The sequence below is a fragment of the Petaurus breviceps genome, unplaced genomic scaffold (genome assembly GCF_028583685.1).
Source record: "Petaurus breviceps papuanus isolate PSGF00001 unplaced genomic scaffold, PetGlider_PUasm1.0 225, whole genome shotgun sequence".
In the NCBI taxonomy this organism is placed as follows: Eukaryota; Metazoa; Chordata; class Mammalia; order Diprotodontia; family Petauridae; genus Petaurus; species Petaurus breviceps.
Genome location: NW_027185889.1, coordinates 19,659,264 through 19,684,935, shown reverse-complemented (window position 1 = coordinate 19,684,935; position 25,672 = coordinate 19,659,264). Strand labels below are relative to the sequence as shown.

General features: G+C 39.6%; 1 protein-coding gene and 1 long non-coding RNA gene across 2 annotated transcripts in view; one reads left to right on the top strand and one right to left on the bottom strand.

The window, feature by feature from the left end:
* Window positions 1-25,672, bottom strand: part of LOC138166721 (uncharacterized) — a 78,434-nt gene that overhangs the window by 27,821 nt on the left and 24,941 nt on the right. The gene's annotated exons all lie outside the window — the stretch shown is intronic.
* The window catches only part of ANKS1B (ankyrin repeat and sterile alpha motif domain containing 1B), a 1,399,804-nt gene that overhangs the window by 1,351,884 nt on the left and 22,248 nt on the right, over window positions 1-25,672 (top strand). The window contains exons 23-24 of the mRNA XM_069095213.1: window positions 7,740-7,826; window positions 20,176-20,313. Of these exons, the coding sequence (XP_068951314.1) occupies window positions 7,740-7,826; window positions 20,176-20,313 (225 nt within the window). The remainder of the gene's footprint in view (window positions 1-7,739; window positions 7,827-20,175; window positions 20,314-25,672) is intronic.

Sequence of the window (25,672 nt, the reverse complement as noted above, 5' to 3'; positions counted from 1 at the left end):
AAGTAGAGCTAGGTGATATTAGTAGAATTTGGGTTCCAGTTTTGGTTATTTTTTGATGGTCGGAGGATAAATTGGGTTTAATACCATACTATTCCCGGTCTTCCTGTCAAAGGACAATTAAAAGTTGTGTACAGAAAGGGCACACCTCCACACTACCAAGGGAGATGTGAATACTTCCAGTTTGAACAGGACAGATCTACTTTGGAGACAGCCACCAGGGAAGTTACTATGTTTTGGTTTGTTTAGAATTGGGACTTGGAAAGTAAATGGAATATACCAATTTGTCCAGAAAAATCTAAGGGTTTCAGTAGATCTTAAGCTTGATTAATTCATTTTAATATATATTAATTAATAGTAAAATGTGACAGCCTGAAAAGCCAAGGAAATCTTGACACTACACTCAGAATGGCATCACTTCTAGACATAAGGAGGGGACAGGCCCACTGAACTCTGTGAACTCTGAACTGGCCAGATGACATCTGCAGTCAGCACTGATTTCAGTTCTGGGTACCACTGGTTAAGAAGCTTGTTGATAAAATGGCCAAGTGTTCTGAAAAGGGCAAGGAGAGTGAAGGCTCTCAGTGTCTTAGTCAACAAGCATTTATTGAGTGTCTACTTACTGTGTTCTAGGAACTGGAGACAGAAAGACAAAAATGTCCTTGTTCTCAAGGAGCTTATATTCTCTCAGAGGAGACGATGTGTGTGTATTTATGTATGCTACATGTGTGTGTATGTTACACTTTAAAGACTCAATCCAACGACCACCTTTTATTCAATGCCTTTCCTGATTCCTCCAACTCTTAGGGCTTTTTAACTCCCTCAGCTCTCTTATATATATTCCAGGTATGTGTGCGTGTGTGTGTGTGTGTGTGTGTAATCTAAAAAACTACCGTGTGTTTGTATGTGTATATGTGTATGTATTGCATGTATATATGTTTGGGATGAAAAAAACCTCATCTAAAATTTAATCAAGAAATCTCTTAGGATAAGAACAGGAATTTATTCTCTTCCCTGGGGGAAAAGGATAGTCTTCCCCATGACTTATCATGAGGAAGAGGCACATAAGGTGTGGCAAACAAGGTTTTTAAACCCTAACACAGCAGGGTCATATTTCCCCCATTGTCCCTCACTCCCATTGGTTGGGCTAGTGAGCTCTGGCTGTCCCTGGCTCCCACTGGCCGACAGGAGGGGCCCACAGAGGCCAGAAAACAGACAAAGGACTGAAGGTCGGGGTTGAAAGACTCCCAAAAGGGCTTGCTGCTGATTGACAGCAGTAATGGAGGGAGGGAGGGCAGTTAACAATCCAAAACTGCCTGAGTTTTTACTTCCCCAGACATATATAATACACATATGTGTATATACATATATACATACTCTGCCTATAGATAGATATCTATATAGACAGAGATAAATCTTAGTGAAGACTTTTGTACTAAGTTCAAAAGTTGTGATACTAAAACTTTGGAGACACCCATATTTACACAGAATAAATACAAGTAGTTTAGAATATATGTGTATAATGTCATACATATATACACACAGAGAGAATAAATATTTTTAGAATACATAGATATAAGCCATATATATATATATGTAGATACACAGAATAAATACAAGTTAATTTAGAATATACATATATAGTATATATCACATATACACAGAATAAATACAAAGTAATATAGAAGATATGTATGTATATATCATATATACGTATAGAATAAAATACAAGGTCATTTAAAATATGTCATATATACACAGAATAAATACAAGGTAATTGAGAATAGATAGGTATGTATGCATGTATGTCACATATAAATGCAGAATATAGAGTAAAATACATGTTCGTGTATATTATATATATAATTTAAAATATACACAGAGTAGTTTAGGGAGGGGAAAATAGGTGGGGGGGAGTCCTGCTTTATGTATTTTGGAGGAGGTGAGAAATTCCCTGAGACAGAGGCCAAGAGAGAGTACACTATAGGCCTGGAGTGCAACCAGTGCAAAGGCATGAGATGCTATTGGCAGGAAGGCCAGTTTGTCCTGACAGTAGAGAGCAGGAAGGAAAGAAATGCATAGGGTAGTGGGAAAGCCAGGTGGAACTGAGTTGTGAAGGGATTTTTTTTTTGCTTTTTTTTTTATGGAGGGCAATTGGGGTTAGGTGACTTGCCTAAGATCACACGGCTAGTTTTTTTTTTTTGGGGGGGGGGTTTGCGTGTGTGTTAAGTGTCTGAGGCTGGATCTGAACTCAGGTCCTTCTGACTCTGGGGCATGAAGGGTTTTAAAAGTCCAGCAGAGGAGGTCCTAGAAGTCAGAAGCCACTTAAGATTGTGGAGTAGGAGAGTGAAATAGTCAGACCTTTACCTAAAGAGCAGCACTTTGGTAGCTAAGTGAAGGGTGTACTGGAGCAGGGAGAACCATTAGGAGGTTGGTGCCATAGTCCAGTGATGGGTAGTGTTTGTCCTTTGCTCTTGAAGAGAGCCGTGACATCAGGAAGGTGATGCCATGAGTTGCAAGTCAATTGGATTTAAGTGAGGGCGGCTGTGCAGAGTCGCCAGCCTCACTCTCCTCCAAAGCCAACTGGGTCCAGAGGCCAGGTATCCATCAGGACGACTGAGAGACCTTGGCCTTCTTAAGTTAAGGTCTCTCCCAGGTCTCAGTTTGACTAAGTCTGTGCCCATACAGTGATTAAGACTAGGTAAGAAATAAAGCACAGAACGGCCTCTTTTACCCAGTCAAACAAAAACAAAACATAGAGTCCTAAATGGGCATGGTGGCCCTGTGCATGGTGAGAAGGGGAGATGCCAAAGATGTTGGGAAGGTAAAAAGGACATCTGGCAAGTGAACAGATGACATGTTTGGGGTGAGGAGTCAAAGGTATTACTGAAATTGCACATCTGGGAGATGACGAGGATGGGGGTGTCCTCGACAGTAAGAGAAGTTCAGAAGAGGACTGAGTTTGGGAAGGGCAGGCAAAAACTGAGTTCTGCTTTGTACCTATTGAGTCTAGGATGCTTATGGAATATGTCATCTGAAATATCCAATAAGCAGTGGTGATGGGGGACTAGCGCTTAGCAGAGACTTAGGCCGTATATATAGATCTGAGAGTCATCAGCACAGAGATGATAATTAAACCCATGGGAGCCGATGAAATCACAAAGTGAGAGTGTATAGAGGAAGAAAAGAGAAGAGGCCCCAGGACAAGAGAGGAAAGGAAGGATAACTTTTCAAGTGCCTAATGGGCTGGCTAGTGGCAGAAGAATTACATTTATTCTGTTTGACCACTGAGTATAGAACCAGGAGTGATGGGAACAAATCAAAAAGAGGCAAAAATTTCTAACAATTAGAGCTGTCCAAAAATGGATGAGAGGTAGAAGGTTTCCTCTCCCCAGAAGCCTTCCTTCTATAGGTGTAGAAATTGAAAGCAGAAAGGTAAAATAATTTGTCCATAGTCACCTAAGTGGGAGAACCAAGATTCAAACCCAGGTCCTTTTTTTCCCCCACATCCAGCATGTTCCCCACCATACCATGCTGCCTTCCGGGTTCTAGTCCTCCCTTTGACTGATATTAGTTCTTCAAGTAACTTTTCAGTGTCTCAGGCAGCTGTTTAAGACTATGAGTAAGGTTTTATAAACAGTTATAAGTTGTAGCCAGGATTTTTTTTAAATCAGAAGTAAGATAGGCCAGATGGTCTGAAGACACATTAACTTGTAAAATTCTTTTTTTCTCTAATATTCAGTCTTATGCAGTCTGGTAGACTGTAGCTTATAGTGGGATCAATGTAGTTTTCTTAAACTTCTATGAAAAAAAATGAATAAGAAATTGACTTTGTGTTTCTATTCCTTTCATTCTACCTTGCTTCATAATCCTGGGAAGGTTTATACAAGCTCCTGATGGCAAAAAGAAGGAATGGACTAGAACAGGGGTGGGGAACCTGTGGCCTCAAGGCCACGTGTGCCCCTCTAGGTCCTCGAGTTTGGCCCTCTAGATCCTCAAGTGCAGCCCTTTGGCTGAATCCAAACTTCACAGAACAAATCCCCTTCATAAAATGATTTGTTCTGTAAAACTTGGTCTTGGTCAAAAGGTCGCACCAAAGGACCCAGAAGGTATTTGTGGCCTCCAGGCCACAGGTTCCTCACCCCTGCACTGGAAATATCACCTCTTGAAATCCCTTCTAACCCCAGTAATCTCTGATGCTTTCCCCCTTTGAAAGACAAAGATCTGCCACAGATTGGATTGTTTATAAAACCTTACTGTGTGCTGCAAAGCTCACTCTCTACCACAGCTTTCTTTACAGAGTTAATTCCAAGGAAATTAGCATACCCAAGCATTACTATTGTTATTACTAATTACTGGTCCTGACATTAATTCAGCTTGGGCTGTTTCTGCATTGGTTGGGGAAGGACAAGAAGGGTGAGAAGTGTTAGAAAAATATAAGGATGGAAAAAAATAAAGCATTGAGAAAAATCTCGCCATCCTAAATGATGATCATCTGATCTTACCTAGCATGCTATTCATTTTGTTTCCTCTTTTTAATGGAGATATAGCAGATGGCAAGGCAGATAGGGCAGACTATAGACAGATGAATTTAAGACACAAATTTAGAGCCAGGATGGATCACAGGATCACAGATTTGGAACAGAAAGGAATCCTAAATGCCATTTTGTTCAACCCCCTCATTTGATAGATAAGGCAAGGGAAACCTGCCAAGGAAAATGAAGTGACTTGTCCAAGGTCACACAAATGATAAGCATCCAAGGCAGACTACAAGCACCAAATCCTCTGAGGTGAAGGCCAGGGCTCTTTCCAGAAACCAGGATTTAAGATCATAGATTTGGAGCTGGGAGAGATCACAGAACAGGAGGAGGTCTAGAGTTGGTTTAGATCACAGAACAGGAGGAGGTCTAGGTAATTAGTTCTCTTTATGTGGAAGGCTATACATGTTTGCTAACAGACAAAAATGAATGACTGACTAAAAGACATTGTTGTCTGAAGAATAAGAAAAAAAAAGATTGTCTAAATCACAGTGAAATGGATTAGATGAGAGATTCAATTGCATTATCATTATTGAATTGAGCAGGTTTGGATTCCAGCTGCATCTGAAAAGACCTCCAATTCCTCATCCCATTTCAGAGTTTCCAGAAATAAGCTTGGGCAATGGCAGCAGATAGCCAGGAAGAAAGGCTAGGCATTTTTTTTTCCTGATGAAATTCCACATGAGAAGGAGCCAAGAAGTTGGCCTACATAAGGCAATGAGCTGGGCTCTGGGAGCTCAGAACAGAAGGCTCCAGCATGTCAGTAGTGAAACGGCCATGCAAACGGAGTAAAGATGAGTAAACAGAGAGAAGAGAAGAGAGAGCAGGTTGGTTAAAACCCACAGCAGTTTTTAAAATGAGAAGGTCCTGGTCCAGATCTTGGAACTTATCAATAGCTTTTCCCATTTTGCAGCATTATTTAGGCACCTCAGTATGGAGGTATAAGGGACTGTATAAGGGATAGATAGATGATAGATAGATAGATAGATAGATAGATAGATAGATAGATAGATAGATAGATAGATAGATAGATAGATAACTTTTAAGTGCTTACCATGTATCAGGCACTCTGTTAAGGTCACCTCGTCCAAGCTCCTCATTTTACAAATCAAGAGATTGAGGTCCAAGAGTTTAAGTGCCTAAAGTACTAAGTACAAGTACTAAGTGACTGTCTTTAGCAAATTGATTCAGCTCTTGGTGAACTGCTAAGAAGGTTTTCCTCTTACCTTTTCATGTGTTTTCTTCCTTGTTTTCCTACCTGTTTTACCTGGAAAATCCATCAGGCTAACTGTCAGGTAGGTTCATTTTTATATTAAATGTAACAGGGTAGAGGGGGAGGGTGTTGGTGGGGAAATGATGTTGAAAAAGGTGATTTGGGAACAGTAATAAATATTGTATCTAGAGGAATATGCATGAATATACACGTGCTTGTGTATTTACATACATATTCACATATATGTACATACATGTTTCTATTTAGATACACCATTACTGAAGGTAAAAAAGCAAGAGTACATGATCAGTTATGTGCAGAGCTAAAAAACAGATTCCCAGGACCAAGCACAAAGATATTGTAGTTCTAAGTATACTGATTTTTCCAAAAATGAACATTTCTCATAAGAATGTTACCTAAGAAGGTGAACAGGTCTAAATTAAGAAGGAACCTAAGGAAGTATTTATGCACCTTCATTTTGTTTGTTGATGATTACTACAAGATGTTTCTGTCATCCAAGGGATTTGGAATATGGGATGGCTGGTAGGCCTAATAAGATTTTGCTGAAAGTACAAGTTGCATTTTTGAGAAAGGTTGACCCTGTTCAAGAAAAAATCAGAAGATCATTGTTTTAGAGTAGTGGGGTCTGTATATTAATGGATTATCACAGCTAAAGAAGTCATCTTTGAGTGGCCAGTCAGTCTACTTCTGATGGGCCTCTGTGAACACATTTAACTAGGATGGGTCTCAGCAAGCAGCCACAGTTCATTGTTAAGAATTTACATAAGGTAAATGAGTTACCAGAGGAAAAACAATAAATCAGTACTATCAGGAGACCTCAATTTTCCCTTCTCAGAACCTGATAGATCTAACCATAAAATAAACAAGGAAGAAGCTAAAGAGATGAGTAGAATTTTAGAAAAGTTAGATATGATAAACTTCTGGAGAAAACTGAGGAGTAGAAAAGAATATAGCTTTTTCTCAGCTCTACTGGTACCTTCACAAAAATTGACCATGTGTTAGGGCATGAAAACCTCACAACCAAATGCAGAAAGGCAGAAATATTAAATTTCTAACTAGCAGAAACCTCCACACTTTGTGCTCTACTGCCGTACACAGGCCTTAAGAATCCAGGGTCATGATGTTTTTGACATCATTCACCATACCCCAATAGCTTTTCAAGTTGTTTGTCTTTTTACTGCAGTGACATCTGATGGCTGCTTTTGTTGGTTATTCATTGATATATCTAAATATACTTCTTTGGTTCTTACCATGAAAAAAAAAAGAATCCAGGGTCATCTCCACTCTATAATCAAGCATTGGAGGATATGTGGAGAGATGACCCACATTGATCAAACCACAGATTCCTCAAGGGTTGATGTATTAAGTTTAATGAGAAACTACCCATACATATTGAATGAAGAACACAGGATAAAAGATAATATGTTCTCATTATTTTCTTGTTTTTTAAGCCTAGAACTTCCCTTATGAGGTGTTTTTAATCTTGGATTTGGGAACTTCAAAAAAAATTTTTTGATAACTACATAATTGGTTTTCTTTATGTTGTTTTATGAATTTAAAAAGCAGTATATGGAAAAAGCAATCCATAGGAGGTCCAGGACATGGAAAAGGCTCCAGCCCTACCAGCTGTGGCTTCAGTAACTCTCCTAGGAGCAAGAAATTCTAGAAATACAGAAGAGGCAGAACTCCCTGTTTTCCTTTAGTGCCAGGGAAGAAGAACATTCCCATGGATTGGCAATGGAAACTTTTTTTTAGCTTTTGAAGTGCAAGACAGACACTTTATAAGCCTGAAGCATAGTCAAAACCCAAGAGAAGAGAGACAAACATGTAAATCAGAGTGTGTTCTGTGGGGGAATTGATTGTGTGTGTGTGTAAGTTTAGTTCATTTATATCTTTCAGGAGGAAAAATTATGTGCTTCAGTTGCCAGGCAACATGTCCTGTTCTCACAGCTTTCTAATTTTATTTTCAGAAATCTACGGAGCAGATGAAGAAAGTCCCAACGATTATTCTCTCGGTCTCTTATAAAGGAGTTAAATTTATCGATGCAACAAATAAGGTATGTGGGGTTGGTGGGGCAGAGATTAGAACAGTGCCTGAGGCTACTTTATAAACCAGCAGGCACAAGGCCAAGTACAGATTTCCAGTGTGGTAGCATTACCACATAGCAGTACTACAGCCCTGATGAGAGAGTCAGGGACACCTGGGTTCATATCCTGCCCTGGATACTTCCTAATTGGGTGACTCTAGGCAAATCACCTAATATGGGGGCATCCCAAAATTTAAGTAGTGTTTTAAATTTGAATAGATGTGTTAAAATAAATAAAATAGATTATGTTTCATAAGATTTTGGAGACACCCAGGTCACAGAAAGTAGAAAGTTCTTTATATCCTATATCCTTTTCTAGTCCCTGTCATCTACCAGTACTTCCCCACTACCCCAACTCCTCTAAAGAGAAAAACTGTCCTATTTATTTTGTATATTCTGCATGCCCCCAGGCAACTCACTCCCTAGATCTTACAGGCAGTATGGTGTGATGGAAAGAATGTTCTGGCAAAATTCAAATCCCAGTTCTATTACTTACTAGCTGTGTGACCTTAGGTAAGTCATTTAATCAGTGTGGGTTTCAGTTTCTTCATTGGTAAAGTGAAGGTCTTGAACTCCATAACTTCTGGAATCCTTTCCAAATCTAGAGATCTAACCATATGATACACCATGTCATAGATGGGGTTACAATCTGAAGGGGGCAAAGGGAATTCCCATACCAGGAGTTCCCCATGCTGGCATCAAAGACTACTTCTACAAAGACTTAGAAGTGGAAAGGTCAGGAGAAACCAACTAGCTGAGCCTTCTTATTTTATAGATGAGAAAAGAGTCCCACAAAAGTGGCCTATTCAGATTTTAAATCTGTTTCATAATCCTTTGCTTTCTACCTCAACCCATGAATCCCCCTCCCTAACTACACATTCACTTTATTTTGGGTCTTTGTTAGGTAGTTCTGTGTTACAAAGATTCCCCTTCTTTCTTTCTCTTGCTTCTTATCATCAGTCTATAGACCCCAGATTTAGAGCTAAAAGGAGTCTTAATAGGGGCCCTTGAGTCTGATCCCCTCATTTTACAGATAAGGAAACTGAGGCACATAAAAGTTCAATAACTTGCTTTGGTTAACACCTGAGGCCTTTCCTGAGGCACTCACCCCTCCCCCAGCTGTTAGTACTTCTCTCTCCCCAAAATGTGCTAATTGACCACTCTATATTTTGTATCTATTTATATGGGGCTTAGTGGAACAGAACTGGCACTATCACAAGTGTAGCTACATTTTGTATAAGCATGTGCCAGGGATTCTTCCCTTTTGTTGACAGCAAGGGGATATGACCCATGCCTAAAGCTCCTGAGCTAGCACTGTCCTGCATCTCAGATGGCATCACCTTGGAGCCATTCCTTGCAAAGTGAGATGCTTTTACCTATAATGGCACAGACAAGATTTCACTGGCCTGGAGCTAAGCATAACTCTATTGGCTGATAATGCCATCAGGTTCAAATTATATAAATCCAGAACTTCGTGGTCCCAAGAGATTCCCTTCTCTAGAGCACTCCAGGTCGTGGATCATGCAGTCAAGAATAGAGAATGCCAGAGTGGTTTTGATTCTGGAATTATATTGGTTTACAATCATGTAATAAGCAGACAGTTTGGTATACTGGAGAAAGAGCAAGGTATGGAGTCAGGAAGACCCAGATTCAAGTCATGCTTCTGACACATATTAGTTGAATGAACCCATATGGATCAGCCCTCAGTGCCCCCAGATAAATCTCTGAGACTATGATAGACAGATGACTAAGATATTAACATTGGTGGAGTGAGTTTCCACACTAGGAGTTCCAGGTGTGGTCTGACCAGGATAGAATATAATGGTACTCTCATCTTCTTCATTCCCGGTTTTGATACCCTTCTTCAGGAAATCTAACATTAAATTAATTTCTCCGGGTTCCATGCCACCCTGTAGGTTCATACTGAGTTTACAGCTTACTAAAAATTCTAGCCATATGTCTCTCCCTGCCTGCATCCTTACTTGTATAGTTTATTGGGGTTTTTTTTACCCCAAGTATAAAGATTACATAGATATAGATAAATCTACATGTAGGCATAGCTATATCTATAAATTCTTATTAAATTTCCTTTTATTAGAGTCAGCCCATAATTCTGTCATCTCAGGATCCTTTTAGATGCTTCCTCTCATCTGTCAACTAACTATTCCAGTAGTTTTGTGTCATCTGAGAATTTGCTAAGTGTGTCATAAATGCCTTTTTCTAAGTCACTGATAAAAATGCTGAAAGGTTCAGCACTAAGGACAGATCCCAGTGATACTCCATTAGAGACCTTCCTCCAGTGGCCAGGACACCAATAATAAAGACTCTAGGTTTGCTTCTTCTAGCAGTTAGGCACTCGCACAGCTATACCATCTAACCTGCATCTCTCCTTCTTGGGAAATTTTTTTCAGATATATTGCTGCAATGCCGTAACTCTATGACTGTAGTTTATTCCCTGGAAGAGCTAAGTCAAGTCAAAAAAAGCACCTGGCGTGTACCACGCTCCGTGCTGGACATGGAGTACTGGTTTTTGCCTTTCTTTGTATTCCCAGAACTTAGTACAGTGCCTGGCACACAGGAGGTGTTTATTAAGTGCTAGCTGAGTGCCATTATCCTGTTTTTAAAAAGGAAAAGAAATACAGTTGGTCTAATGTTACCTGTTTTTGCTGGACATTAGTGATCACCAACCACTTCCTTCCTAAATACTCACAAGCCACTGTGCAGTTAATAACACATTCTAGATTCAGAGCTAGAAGGGGCCTTGAAAATCATTTGTCCAACCTTCTCATTTTACAAATGAGGAAACTGAGGCCCCTAGAAATTAAGTGGACTTTTCCAGTTACATGGTAAACATCAGATGCAGAATTTGAACCCTGTGCTCTATTATACCATATATCTCCAGTCCCATCACCACCCAAACTAGTATGTGTTAGGGGCAAGACTTGAACCCAGGTTTCCTGACTCCAAGACTAGCCCCACCTTTTGACACTCTTGGTAATAAGTTAATGCCATTAGCCCACCTGAGTTCTAAAACTATAAAGGAATAATAACAACAAAACAATAACTGTGCCACTTATATGGAACTTTAAGATGTGCCTGGGCTTTTAAGTCACTTAATCTCTCTTACTTAGCTTTGGTTTTCCCAATAGAGAAAACAACTGCACCCACCTCCAAGGGATGTTGCAGGGATCAGATGATGTAGGTAAAGTGCTTTGTAAACCTTAAGGCACTATATAGATACTATCATATTATCATATATTATTATGTTACATTATTCTTATTAGAAAACTAAGACCCTGAGAAACTGACTTTTCCATAGTCACACAATGTCTGAGGTGTGATATGAACACATGTCTCATGACTCCCAAATACAACACTTATTCTACTGTACCAGGCCACCTTCTTCCTTCAGGGTTAACTCAATCCTATCCATAAGCAAAAAGCCTAAGACTATGTACCAGCCTTTAGCAAGAAAGCCATCTATAAAGCAGAAGAGTCAGAGGATCTAGGTGTGTTTCCAGGCTGTCTTATCGTCTGGGCGACCTTGGGCAAGTCACTGAATTTTTTGATTCTTGGAGTGATCATGTGTAAAATGAGGGACTCGGGATGACTGAGTCTTTGAGGTTCATTCAACATCTAGAGCCTGTCATCCTAATTCTGTGCGGAAAAGTGAAAGGTGCTGCTGAGCTCTGCTACCAGAAAGCATAGATATTCAGTAACACTCTGATAAACCAAGGAGTGATCGTCATAATCATAGTTAAATTTATAGAGCACGTTAAGGTTTGCAAAGCATTTTGCATACATTATCTCATTTTATCCTCACAACAGCCCTAGGAGGTAGGTATTATTAAAATCCCTGTTTTACAGGTTAAAAAATTGAGGCTGAGAAAAGTAGACTTGCCCAGGATCCCAAAGCTAGTGAGGATCTGAAGAGTATCTCAGTTCTTCCTGACTCCAAGTCCAAGTTCACTGTGCCATCTAGCAGTCTCCATGGAGAGGCTGAATCAAGAAGAGCACCATATGCTAAAGTTATGTTTATTATATATTGCCAATCTAAATCCGGGTGTTTCACCATTGTAACAACACAAAGGAAAGCTCTATAGAGAGACAAATGGCCAATGGGGTATGGTGGGAAAAAACCCTGTGCTTGCATTCAGCATTCACTCTCAGCTATTCTTGGTACCATCTCCCTTGAGGAAGAATATTACTAACAGCATCCTTTCCACCCTTACTCTGCCACTCACTAAGTGCATTGCCTGAATACAATGAGAAATGCTCTGGATGTGGTCAGAGGACCTGTGTTCAAATTCTACCTCCTCTGTGGCCTTCAACAATTCTCTTCATTTCCCTCCTCTGTAAAATGAAGAGGATGGACTAGAAGACTTCTGAAGTTCCTTTCAGCTTTAAATCTATAATCTTGTAATTATAATTAGCTTTACCTTTCTTGACTTTATTCCATCATTTCCAGTTTTTTGCTTTACTAAAAGTACTGCTATGAATATTTTGGTGTACATACATAGGCCCTTTCTCTGTTTGAGCTCCTTTGATTCTGTGGCTAACAGTAAAATGTCTGGGTCAAAGGACATAGGCATTTTATTTCAGCACAATTCCAAATTACTTTTCACAGTGGTTGGACCATTTGCCATCTATAGTGTATTCTATCTCTATGACTGTCTTCCCACAACCCCTCTAGCATTGATTATTCCCATCTTTTGTCATCTTTGCCAACTTTTGGATGTGAGATTATTTGAATTTTTTCCATTATTAGCCATCTAAAGCAATTTTTCATATGGTGGGTGATAATTATTGTGAGAACTATGTGTTGATCGTATTTTTTTCATTTAACAGCTTCTCTTCTTACCTTAGTTGCATTGATTTTGTTGGTATAAAAGATTCTCAATTTCATTTGATCATTTTCCTCATCTTTAAAAAAAAACAAATTTGCACTCAATTATCTCTGCAGTCCCTTCTATCTCTGATGCCCTATTATTCTACAATTCAACAAGCATTTCTTAAGTAGTTCTGCATGAACAGTATGCCTGGCCTATTTGAGCCAATTTCTTTATCTGTAATATGGGAATGATAATCATTATATAAGTAAGCTCCCTTGGAGGGTTGTGAGCCTCAAACATCATAATGCACAGAATCTATAAATTACTTTATGAACATAAATTATTATCATGACTACAGAGACTAAAATGTTGGATGTGTGCCTTATCTAATGAATGAATGGCAACACAATGAAACCAATACAATGTCTTCTAAGTAATGCATTCATACTGACTGCATTTAAAAAGGATGCTCCATTGTTCAATTTAACTCACCGGGCACTTATTAAACACCTACTGTATGTGCCAGGTACCATGTAAGGTACTGGGGATGCAAAGACAAAAGTGAAACCATCCCAACCCTTGACAACTTATATTCTACTGGATTGTGCAACAACAATAACAAAATAATCATAGTATGAAACATGCGGTGAAAGGGACGAGGAAAGATCCTGACAAAGTTCTCTGGGAAAACATGAGAAGAAAGAGAGAACCTCTTGGGGGGTGGGGGTGGGGGCCGGGGCAGGAAAGTCTTCACAGAGGAGGAGCCCCATTTGAAGATAAAGATCCTGAATGGCAGAGATGAGAAAGGAGTCAGTGTTGGGGGTGGGGTAGATGTTGGAAGAGGGGAACTCCCAGATGAGGAAAACTCCCCCTTCCAATTCAAGTCAACACCTCCTTTGCAATTTACATCACAGGGAGCTATCTAAGGTGGTGATGTCAAACTCAAATGGAAACCAAAGCCACTAAACCATACATACATATGACTTAGAAATCCACACATTAACATTATCTATGTTCTACTCTGTTTTTATTTACTTTTTTAAATATTTCCCAATGACATTTTAAATCTGATTCTGACCACACGTGGGACCCTTGTTTGACAAACTCTAGCCTTAGGTACTGAGAGATGAAGGGACCTGCATGCCCAGGGTCACACAGTCAATATCAAGGGAAGGACTTGAAGCTGGGTCTTCTTTACTCTAAAGCTAGCTCTCTATCCTTTCTCTGGACACAGTGTGTAAGAAGCATCTGTGACAGCTGGAGTTAAGATGCCTGGCTTTGAACTCTAGTCCCAACACATGCTAGCTGTATAACAGCAGGCATGTCACATTACTCCTGCTGAGTCTCAGTTTTCTCATCTGTAAAATGTGAATAATTATCCTTGCACTCCCTAACTCCTGGAGTTGGATTGAGGAAAGCACTTTGCCAACCTTAAAAAGATATAGAAATAGGAATTATTGTATTTGGTATACATTTTACCATGGGAGGCAGCATGGCAGAGAGGATAGAGGGGTGACCTTAGAATCAGGAAAACCCAAGTTCAAGTCTTCTCTATGACACTCACCGGATCTGTGTCCCTGAGAAAGTCATTTACCATAGACAGTTCTCTAAGACTATGAGTTGCACAGAAGGCTCCCTGCAGTGTTACAGATGTGAATCCCCTATACCAATTAAATCTCAGCTCCATTCCACCTCAAAAAAAGGATTAGAATCTTTTCAGGCCTAGCACCTGAATTTCACAGGTGTTTCATACATGCTTATTGGCTGATTATTCAAAATCCTAATTAGTACTTTAAGGCATGCTTTTACCATGGAGATTCCGTTGTGGAAGTGTTAACTTAGCTTGACCCTCCTATGTGAAATACAAGACTTGTGAAATCCAAGCCTACATATGGAATATGAGAACAGTTTCATTTATTAATGTCTGTAATCAAGACAGAGCTTAAAGAAATACCTGAATGTGGATATTTTATCCTGGTAATGTCTGTATATCTTCCAGAATTCTTTCACATACAAATATCTGGACCTCATTTCAAATGTGGCCCCAGACACTTACTAGCTGTTTGACCCTGAACAAGTCACTTTTCCCTGCTTGCCTCAGTTTCCTCATCTATGAAATGAGCTAGAGAAGGAAATGACCAACCACTCCAGTGTCTCTGCCAAAAAACAACAACAACAAAAATAACCTACCTTTGATGCTTACTACCTTGGATGATCTAGGAAAAGCCATTTAATCTCTGTGGATTTTAATTTCCTTATGAATGAGGAGTTTGAACTACATGGCCTGTAAGATCTACAATCTTGTGGTCAATCCTTATGGATTTATGAATGAGACAACTGAGGGTCAGAAGCCTCAGGTGACTCATCCAAGGACACACAGCTAATTAGTTAATAATGGAGTTTGGAGTCTAGAACTTACACCTCCGAATTCCCAGGATACTGCTCTTTCTACTGCCACGTTTGATTTCTTTGTTCCCAACAAAGAAGTTTTTTTTGATGAAGAAAGGGTAATTAGCGATTTTCTAATTTCACTAGATGGTGAGAGACAGGGAAAGGTTTGTTTTCTCAAGGAAGGCTGTTCTGTCTTTTCAAATAAATGATTTGCATTTGGGTTCACTGGGTGTGGGTGGAGTAGGAACAAGTACTAAGGAGGCAGGTTATGTTATTTGAAATTCACTATCTAACAACTTGGGAGAAAAAAATGGAATCAGTCATCATGATCTGAACAGAGAAGCTGCAAATTATCTTAAAAATTGATCTCAGAAAAGATTTAGCACAAAAACAATTTAAATCCAATAAGCTTCACCAAGGCTCATGACCCAGAGGTAGGGGGAGCATCTGACCTGACGGCAGACATCTGCAAACTGCCTTAACTGAGTTCCCGCAGTGCCCTGGCCTTGATCTTCAGATTTAGAAGATCCCTCAAGAGGGAGCAAAAGATGGAGACCAAGTACTTGAGTGAAAATGGAAGGATCTGTGCTTTATGCCGACTTTCTTGGAATCAGAACGAAAAGGCCCTGAACCCACTGGTGCCACAGTTTCTCCATCTGGATAAATTAAGAAGATGATAAAAATTGTCCCTCCCAGATGCCTCGCTCAAATCAGCCTAACACTAACGAGATAATTTGGAATGTTTGTGAGGTGGGGGAGAGAGGGATGCCTCCCCAAAAAAAACATCTTTTTGTCTTATTCAAATCTGTCACCTTCTAAGAACTTGGGACTCAAATTAAGATCAAATTAAGAGTTGTGTACTGTGTGTGCCAGCATTCAGGGCCTGCTCCCTAGGGAGTCTCCAACTGGGCTTTGGAGCGCAGTTCTGGCACCTGGCCAGCCCTCCCTGTTTGCCACTATTGTTCCCTGGGTGCCACTTTGTGTAGTAAGGGCTTCTTTCTCTGCCTCAGAGAAATCCAGAGTTGAGAGGAAATATATGCCTTATTTTGCAGAAGGAGAAAAAAAAATGGAATCATGGCTCCCTTTTTTCCACTGTAACCTGATCTTATGTAGAATAACTATATTAATTAACTGGACCATATCATTCTACCACATATATCCACCAACCAGAAAGCTAACAGCTTTTTAAAATATTTATTTTATTTTTTAGCATCAATGGGGGTTGACTTGCCCAGGGTCACACAGTTATTAAGTGTCTGTGGTCACATTTGAAGTCAGGATCTCCTAACACCAGATAGAGCCCCTAGCTGCCTTATTTTTTTTTTTTTTTTTGCTTTTTGGAGGGCAATTGAGGTTAAGTGACTTACCCAAAGTCACACGACTAGTAAGTGTGTTAAGTGACAGAGGCCCGATTTGAACTCAGGTCCTCCTGACTCCAGGGCCAGTGCTCTATTCACTGCACCACTTAGCCACCCCACCTGGCTGCCCTTTGATGAAAGACACAGGAAGTTGAGGGATTTGTGCATGTGTGTGTGGTTGGTGTTTTGTTTTGTTTTTTAATATGACAGGAATATACATTTAAGTGTCGTAGACACTCTGTTATTCCTTTAAAAATTAATGCAAAGAGTTAACAGATAAAATCAATTTGACTATATCATTCACACCTCAGCAATGTTTTACCCTTCTCTTCCTCCTCAGCAATCAGAAACAAATGCCATCTCCTCCAGTTTCTTCCCTCCTAAGGAAGACGTTTAAAAACTCTCTGGATAAGAATAAAGGAGCTTAGTTCATTGAAAATCATGGGGACAATTTTTCCCACAATTTAATTGCTCCCTAGCACTTTGGTTTCTCTTATGGATCTCTAGCTAATGTTCTAGAGAGGACAAATGAAATACCAGTCTGGCTAAAATAGGATGCAAAAGAAAATGTCTATGAATGTAATGAAATACTACTATTTTGCAAGAAAAGACAAATGTGAGGAATTCAGAGAAGCAGGCAAAGATAGATCAACTAACTCAGCAGGAAAGAAGTAGGACCAGGAAAACAGCCTAGACAATTACTATAGCAAAGAATGAAAAAGGAAAAATGGAATGAAACTGAATGTTATCTAATTATAATAACTAAGCTTAGCCCCAGGGGAAATTGCAGAGGTGGGGGACTATGGACATGGAATTTTACATACCATTGAGGTGGGTGGAGAGTGCTGATTTTTTTTCTTTTATTATCTCTCTTACAATGAAGATAGGTGGGTAGGGGAGATGCTGCAGATAGATTCATAAAAAAAAAAAAGGCATCTCTGAGCAAGGTATCCTAACGTATCAGTGCTCTGCATTTGGGACGCTAGGTGGCGCCATAGTGCATAGAGTGCCAGGCTTGGAATCAGGAAGACTCATCTTCTTAAGTTCAAATCCAGCCTCAGACACTTACTAGCTGCGTGACTTTAGGCAAGTCACTTAACCCTGTTTCCCTTGGCTTCCTCATCTGTAAAAATGGGTTAGAGAAAGAAATGACAAACCACTCCAGTATCTTTACCAAGAAAACCCTAAATGGGGTTGCAAAGAGTTGGACGTGATTGAAAATGACTGAACAGCAACAAGCTCTAAACATCTAAGACTATAAGTTGCAAGAGAAAGTATTGACCTGCATTGGTAAAAAGAAGTTTCCTCATTTAAGAGTACCCTTTACCAATGAAATTATAAACCTAGTCCTTATCCCCCAGTCCCTTTCTATATCACTAAAAATAAGAAATGTTTTTAAAAGAATTTGTCTATGATAACGGACATTTAGACATTTCTTAATAGGCAGTGTGCCCTTTGAGTCTGCACAACAACCCTGGGAAGTAGGAGCTGTTATCACTCCAATTTTACAGATGATGACACTGAGGCACAGAGAGGTCAAGTCATTTGCTCACAGTCACACAGCTAAGAGGCATCTGAGACAGGATTGGGACCCAAGTCTTCCTGACTTCATATCCAGGCCTCTGTCACTATGCCATGCTGTCTCCATACTGCCAGTGTGACTCTATTCTAGGAAGGTGAAATCAATGCAAGAGGTAGCAACTTGTTACTGTGGCTGTGGCATCCAATGGCAAGGAGAACGATGACCTTGGAGACTTCACCAGTAGCAGCCACTTTTTTTTTTAAGTAAATAAATAAAATGTTCATTTATAAATGCATTTCATAAACTCACAAGATGCTTTTTTGTCCTGTTTGCCTATCACTGAGGACTGACAGGAACAAAAGAATGAGGCTGTGACCTTCTGTGGTACTTCTGAGATTCTGGGAAGATGTGTTCCGTGCTTGGAAGGCCCCAGCTTTCATCTGAGCTTGTTTTGACAAGCATCATTTCTGTAGCTTGCCGGTTCAGTGCCAGGACAAAATACACCTTAATTTTTTATTTTTAATGGAGTTAAATTCTTTAATTGTTCCCCCACCAATGAAGCTGTGCTGTGTGCAGAACATGAAGTGTTCATTGGTGCTGCTGGCAGCAGACAGATGTTTTTAAAGTATTTTTAGGTACCAACAGGCAGGCCCCTCCCTCATGGCAAGCTGCCAAAGGTTTATTTCAGATTGTGCCATTAGAAAGTAATCTGGGTACAGGAAGCACAGGGCCTTTTTTGAGAGATGACAATGGTTAAGAAGGCAAAGAGGCTATTCTAAGATAGCAGAGGTGGAGTTTATGTGAACTTGTGGGCTTGCAGATTTCACCTTTGAAGCACCACAACAAAAGAAGCTTTTCCAGCCAGGGACTGGGAATGTTTGCTACAGGGTTCATGCTTTGCACATGTTCCAGGCTCTGGGGAACTGCTATGTTCGGGAGTTCAAAAACTAAAATGTGCAATTCAATTAAAACATTTACATGTCAGGCATGGAGATACAAAGACCAAAAAAAAAAAAAAAAGATAGTCTCTACCCTCAAAGAGCTTTCATTCTAATCATTTCTATTTGATTCCCATCATTCTTTTTTGCCTGAAGTTGTAGAGATGATATTCAAGAATTTTCAATGGCTCCCTATTGCCTCTGTAGATAAAAATTACAAACACCTCAACATGGAATTCCAAACCCTAAATAATCTAAATATTTCCAGATTTATTGCATGTAAGACACTTCAGTCAAATGGTCCCGTTTGCTTTTCCCTTAAGCTCATCTCTAGGCCTTTGCACAAGCTATTTCTCATGCCTGGAATGTCTCCCCTCCCTACTGCCACACCTCAAAATTTCTAGTTTTTAAGATACACCAGCACTCATGGGTGACCCCTTAGTCCTCTTTCCCTACCTCTGAGAGAATGAGGAAGGGGGAGAGAGATAGGGAGACAGACTGAGAAGATAGATATAGATATACCAAATGTATTATATATATTCGTAATAATGACATAATAATAGCTGTAATTTACATAGCATCTACTATTTACCATGCACTGTGCTAATGAATATGGATATGTACATATATATATGCATGCATATACATATACATAATAATATTGTTATAATAGCTAGAATTTATATAGTACCTCTTATTTGCCAGGTATTGGTACTAATGAATTTATACACACATGGGTAGTCCTATATACAGTCATATATATATATATATATGTATGTATGTATGTATGTGGATGTGTGTGTAATAATATCATAATAGCAGCTAAAATTTATATAAAACTACTATGAGCCAGACATTATGCTAATGAATATATTACATATACAACATGTTATATGAAAACGATAGTAATGTGTATACAATAAATATGTATTATATGTATAATGAGATCAATATTTGTAAAATACTTCTGCAAACCTTAAAACTATAAAATTGCTATTATTATATTTATCTGTTTACAAGTTATATCTTCCCAATAGAAGGTAAGCTCACAGAAGGCAGGGACAATTTTTCATTTTGCCTTTGTATCCCTGTTCCTAACATAGTGATTTGCATATACTAGTTGCTTGATAAATGCTTGGACTGGTTTGGATATTGTAAAATAATTTCAGCATACGTGGTACAGCATTCTCTACTAAGGCCCCACTTCATTTGAGAGTCCTTTGTTCTTATGACTGAAAAAAAAAAAGATTGGAAATATGTATTTTTTTTTCCTTCCAGAACATCATTGCTGAGCACGAAATCCGGAACATCTCCTGTGCTGCTCAGGATCCCGAGGATCTCTCCACATTTGCATATATCACAAAAGACTTGAAATCAAATCACCATTACTGCCATGTGTTCACAGCCTTTGATGTGGTAAGTCCTGGGCGTTTGCTTCTATTGAAAGTATTTGCTTCTATTGAGCAACAGAACTGATTTGCCAGGTACTACACTAAAATGGCTGTGGTTTAGGCAGGAAACAGAAACTCTCCTCCTCAAATTAGTGTGGATTTCTTGCAGGTATATATCACGCATCACATATACACACACACACTCATGAGTTTCAGGATTTCTATTTTCTTCCTTTACTGCCCAAATTTTTTGGTTTAACAAATTCCTTCCTCTAATACCAAGGACAGCACCTTCCTCTAATCCCAAGGAGAGTGCATTCCTTTTATACCAAGGACAGCTCCTTCCTCAAATCCCAAGGACAGCACCTTCCTTTTATATCAAGGGCAGCTCCTTCCTCTAATCCCAAGAACAGCTCCTTCCTCTTAGCATCTTTTTCCAAAGTCCAGCTGGAAACGAGTATTACTTTCATTGCCTTCTACAGTACTTATTTGTTATTGCTGTTTGAGGTTATCTAATCACAGTAAAATCAAATATTAGCAACAAGAAAAAGTTGGTTCCCTAAGGAATATCTTTGGCCCATATGCTCATTCTGGAAGGGGTTCTATAGCACTCAGAATGAAATCTAATGAAGGTTCTAGGCTCCTAGACCTCAGAGACCAATTAGTCCAACCCCCTCACTTTTAAATGAGGAAACAAAGGCAGGCAGAGGTTAGATGACGTGGCCAAATGCACAGTTTAGGCAGATGTGGGATTTGAATTCAGGTACAGAGTCTCCAAGTTCAACCTTGTTTTCCACTGTACCATGGAAGATAAAGGATAGGGGAGATTTTTTTCTCAGTGAAGGAGAGAGCCACCCAACACAGCAAAGAGAGAACTGGACCTGAGTCAAGAGACTTGAGTTCACATATGATCTCAGACACTTACTAGGTATGTGATCTTGGGCAAGTCACTTAACCTCTGCCTGCCTCAGTTTTCTCATCTGTAAAATAGGGATGATTACAATAGCACTTACCTCTTAGAGTTGTTGTGAGGATTAAATGAGGTGATATTTGTAAATCATTTTAAGAGCATTATATAAATGTTCTATTATTAAGTTCTAAGATAGAACACAGAAGGTATGTGTTGTCAGCCATCTCTTTCTCCATTTTTATCCTTCCAAATCCTTGTACAACTCTGCTTTCCTTCAGTTTGGGTAATGAATAATATTAAATTCCTAAATTTATTTATTAAGTTCTTGTGGAATTCTTAAGTAGGCCTTTAAAAAGTTGCTACCCCCTCTCTATACGGGGCACAGGGATGATAACAGGACCTTCTCCCACCTCAAAAAAGTCTCCTACACACATTTTACACTTCAGATTTATTGACAAGCTCCTCTCTTAAAATGGAAATCACTGAGGATTAGGGAATTCAGGAAGGGTATTCAGTGAAGGATTAAGACATGTGTCTCTTACATACACATACACACTCTCACTCCTCTCAAGCTATTTCTCCTTTTTTAAGAAGAGATAGATTTAGTGACTGTTACTGTTCTTTAAGTCATTTTTCAGCCATGTCCAACTCTTCTGAGGAGTTTTGGAGTTTTCTTGGCAAAGACACTGGAGTGGTTTGCCATTTCCTTCTCCAACTCATTTTACAGGTGAGGAAACTGAGGCAAACAATATTAAGTGACTTACCCAGGATCACATAGCTAGTAAGTAAGGTCACATTTGAACTCAGGTCTTCCTCACTCCAGGCCCAGTGCTCTATCTACAATACCACTTAGCTGCCCATATGCCATGGAAGCCTGGAAAAACAAGTTACTTTAACCTTTCAGTGACCTGAACAGCTCTCCAAATTGCAAAGCAGCTGTGGCTCTGCATTATAGAGAAATTTTCCTTACTGGTTCCCTATGCCAAGAAAATCAGATTTTTTAAAAGTATAATCCTGGGACAATTCACCCATCTCCTAAACCACAGAGAGGTTATAGGTCTTATAGGTTGAGGGACTTCCCACACCAGGAATTCCTTCAGAAGAGCTTTGCCCTATTAATGCATTAATTAAAGTAGCTCCATTCAATCCACAAAAGGATAAATTCTCTCCTCCCTCCCTCCTGTTCACAACCCCATTAAACCTGGCAAATTAAGCAATTAGTCAGATCTTGCCATTCCCTGAAATGCAGTTGTTTAATTTGCAGACAATGAGATTTCAGTCTCACACTCTGTCTCCCTCTCCAGATGTGTGTGTGTGTGCATGCTCACATGTGAATGTTTCAAGCTTACCTCTCTTCTGACATCTCAGCTGGAAATTCGGCCTTTGTCTTTCTACCCCCTTTTAAGAAAAGCCAGGCCAGGATGGTGGTTTCTTAGGAACCAGCTCCAGATGGTCAAAAGTTGGCCTACTGCCTTGCCTCAGAGCAGAGCCTCAGCTCCCTGCTGTGATGTTAACAAGAAAAAAGCATTTCACCCAGAAACCTTGCACATCTCTCAGATGGTGACCTCACTGTAATTACACTGAGATCTCCATTAAGAGGCATTTGACATCGACTCTATTTAACTTCTTGACCAAACATAAGCAATCCCTGTACTAAGGTCACAGGTTTTAGCTTCAAAAAAGAAAAAAAACACAATCCATTGCTTAAGTGTTTGTGTATTTCTTTTTCTCAGAGTGGATCTAAAGAGAGATCAAATTAGGCCATTGGGGTTCCCTTATGCCATTTAACTGGTTGAGAGGTAGTCTTCGAATCTGTAAAACCTGGGGTCAAATTCCAGTCTTGATTCTCATGCTGGCTGTGTGATACTGATTGCAACATCAGTTCCCTAGGAAGATGCTGATCTGCATTGATAGAGGGGAATTCCCTATGTCCAATCTATGAAATCATAGGGGTCCATAGCTTTTTCCTTGTTATGGAGCCTTTTGGAATCTGGTGCAACCAGAAGGGTCCCTCTTCTCATGACAGTATTTTTAAATATATAAAAGAAAATACATAGGATTGCAAAGGAAACCAGTTATAATTGAAATAATTATCGAAATGTCATTCGTCCTTCATTCTCCCAGAGGACCAATGACATTTCAAGAGTGATGTCTTGACTTGCTCATGAATTGGATTTAAGTGAGACAGAGACATCAGCCTCACTCTCTTCCAGAGTCATCAGTATCCAGTGACAAGACAAAAGTCAAGACACTGACGATGGCCCCCATTATCAAAATATTCTTTAGAACAACAAGCTCACAGACCCCCTGAAATTGATCCATCAGAGAGGGGTCTGTGGACCCCAGGTGAAGAACCTCTCCTTTTTTAAAAAAACCAAATGTTAAAAATTATTTTATGTGTAATTGAGGAAAAATTGATTTCTTAAATAAAAAAGATTAGTGGAGGCAACTAAGTGTTACAGTGGACTTGGAGTCAAGAAGACCTGAGTTCAAATCCTGCCTCATGCACTCACTAGCTATGTGATCCTGGGTAAGTCACTTAATCTCTCTCAGACTCAGTTTCCTTGTGTATAAAATGGGGACAATAATGGCACCTACTTCCAAGGATGGCTGTGAGGCTCAAAGAAGACAGCATGTGCAAAGTGTTTTTGCAAACCTTCAAGCTCTATATAAATTCTACCTAGTATTACTATTGGAAAGGCTCACAGCACTTGGGCTGGTGGCTTAAATGTTCTAGACCTCCGTCTCCTGTTCTGTAAAACTGGGATGCAAATGCTTGTCTCACCTACCCCTTGGAAAAATGCTTGCTGAATCTTAAAGCTCAGCCATGTGAACTGTATAAAGGTGGGAAACTGGCCAGAATATTCTAGAAGCTCCGGAAATGTAGCCATGCCCTTTTCTCCCCCACTCTCCTCCACCCTGCTGAAATCCACCATTTCAATAATCCTTGGGGAAACCATACTTTGGCTTATGCCCAAAATACCTGCAAAGGTGACCAGGTTGGACCTAGGTCTTTGAGCAATCTTTAAAGAGGAGACAGGCTTTGCTTACCCTCCAAAAAAAATTTTTTTTAAACCCCCATTTCTCCTCTTTCACCAGAGACTTTCTGTCTTTATGTAGGGCAGCTATATATTCAGTCCAAGTTTTAAAGCCTTTTTAAATAAACATCTGTAGAAGTCTCTTACATGGCTCCTGATGGGGAATCATGAAGAAATTCACAACCTAATGGCCAGATCACATCCTTAAACCAGAGAGGGATTATTATAAAAGAAAATGTGGTTCGTTAGAGAGGCTGCTCGCTGCCTGGCAGAGTCCATGGACATTTTGTAGGTCACTCTTTTGATACCTCTTGTTACCACCAAGGCCAACTGATAGGTGCATTATGTGCAGAAATGAATATACCACCCCTAATCATCATAATTGGAGTGTATTAACACTCTAAATTTTGCAATGTGCTCTATCTACATTATTTCCTTATTTCTAAGGCTATGGATAGAGATCACACTTGGGATTTCATTGGTACGAGGAAGTCCCAGGTAAGAAAATTCCCACTGCCTATCAAGGTCAGCACTTTTCTTTTTTTTTTTGCAACTTGCAATATTAAAGTGTTGCCTAGAAGAACAAAGAGGGAAATGCAAGAAAAGAGAACAAGCTTATTAAGCTGCTACTATGTAAGATGGGTGCTAATATTATACCCATTTTATAGTTAAGGAAACTAAGGAGAACAAATATTAAGGGACTTGCACAGGGTCATATAGCCAGTCAGAGGTGAGCATTTGAACCCAAGTCTACCTATCTACTGTGTCAATGCATATAAATACTTATGTTTAAAGTGCCGTGGCCATTTGTATGCACACATGCATATTTGTACCTGTATCTCTTTATTAGCAGGAGGCAATATAGTCATCTAGCCTTGTAATCAAACACATGAGCCAAGTCCTAGCAATCAGCAAATATTAATCAAGCACCGACTGTGTTCCAGGCACTGTGCTAGCAATGCAAGGACAAAGAAGGAAATAAACCCTACTCACAAGAAGCTTATATTCTAATGAGAGGGGGAGAGAGAGAGTAGGAAGAAGAGGGTAGAGGGAGAGGGAAGGCAAAGAAGAAAGAGTAGGCAGGGATAAGGTAGAGGTGTGTATGTATATCTTATCTACATACACACGTGTGTGTGTGTGTGTGTGTGTGTGTACAGAAGAAATTTAAAGAGAATAAATAAATGCAAAGGAATTAAATTCAAGGTGGGCAGCTAGGTGGCATCATAGTATATAAAGTTCCAGGCCTGCAGTCCAGAGGACCCAAATTCAAATCCAGCCTCAGACACTTACTAGCCATATGACCCTAGGCAAGTCACTTAACCCTGTTGCCTCAGTTTCCTTATCTGTAAAATGAAATAGAAAAGGAAATGGCAAACCACTCTAGTATATTGTGATAGTAATGGCAATTAAAGATTCCCCTGTATTGGCTTGGTTTT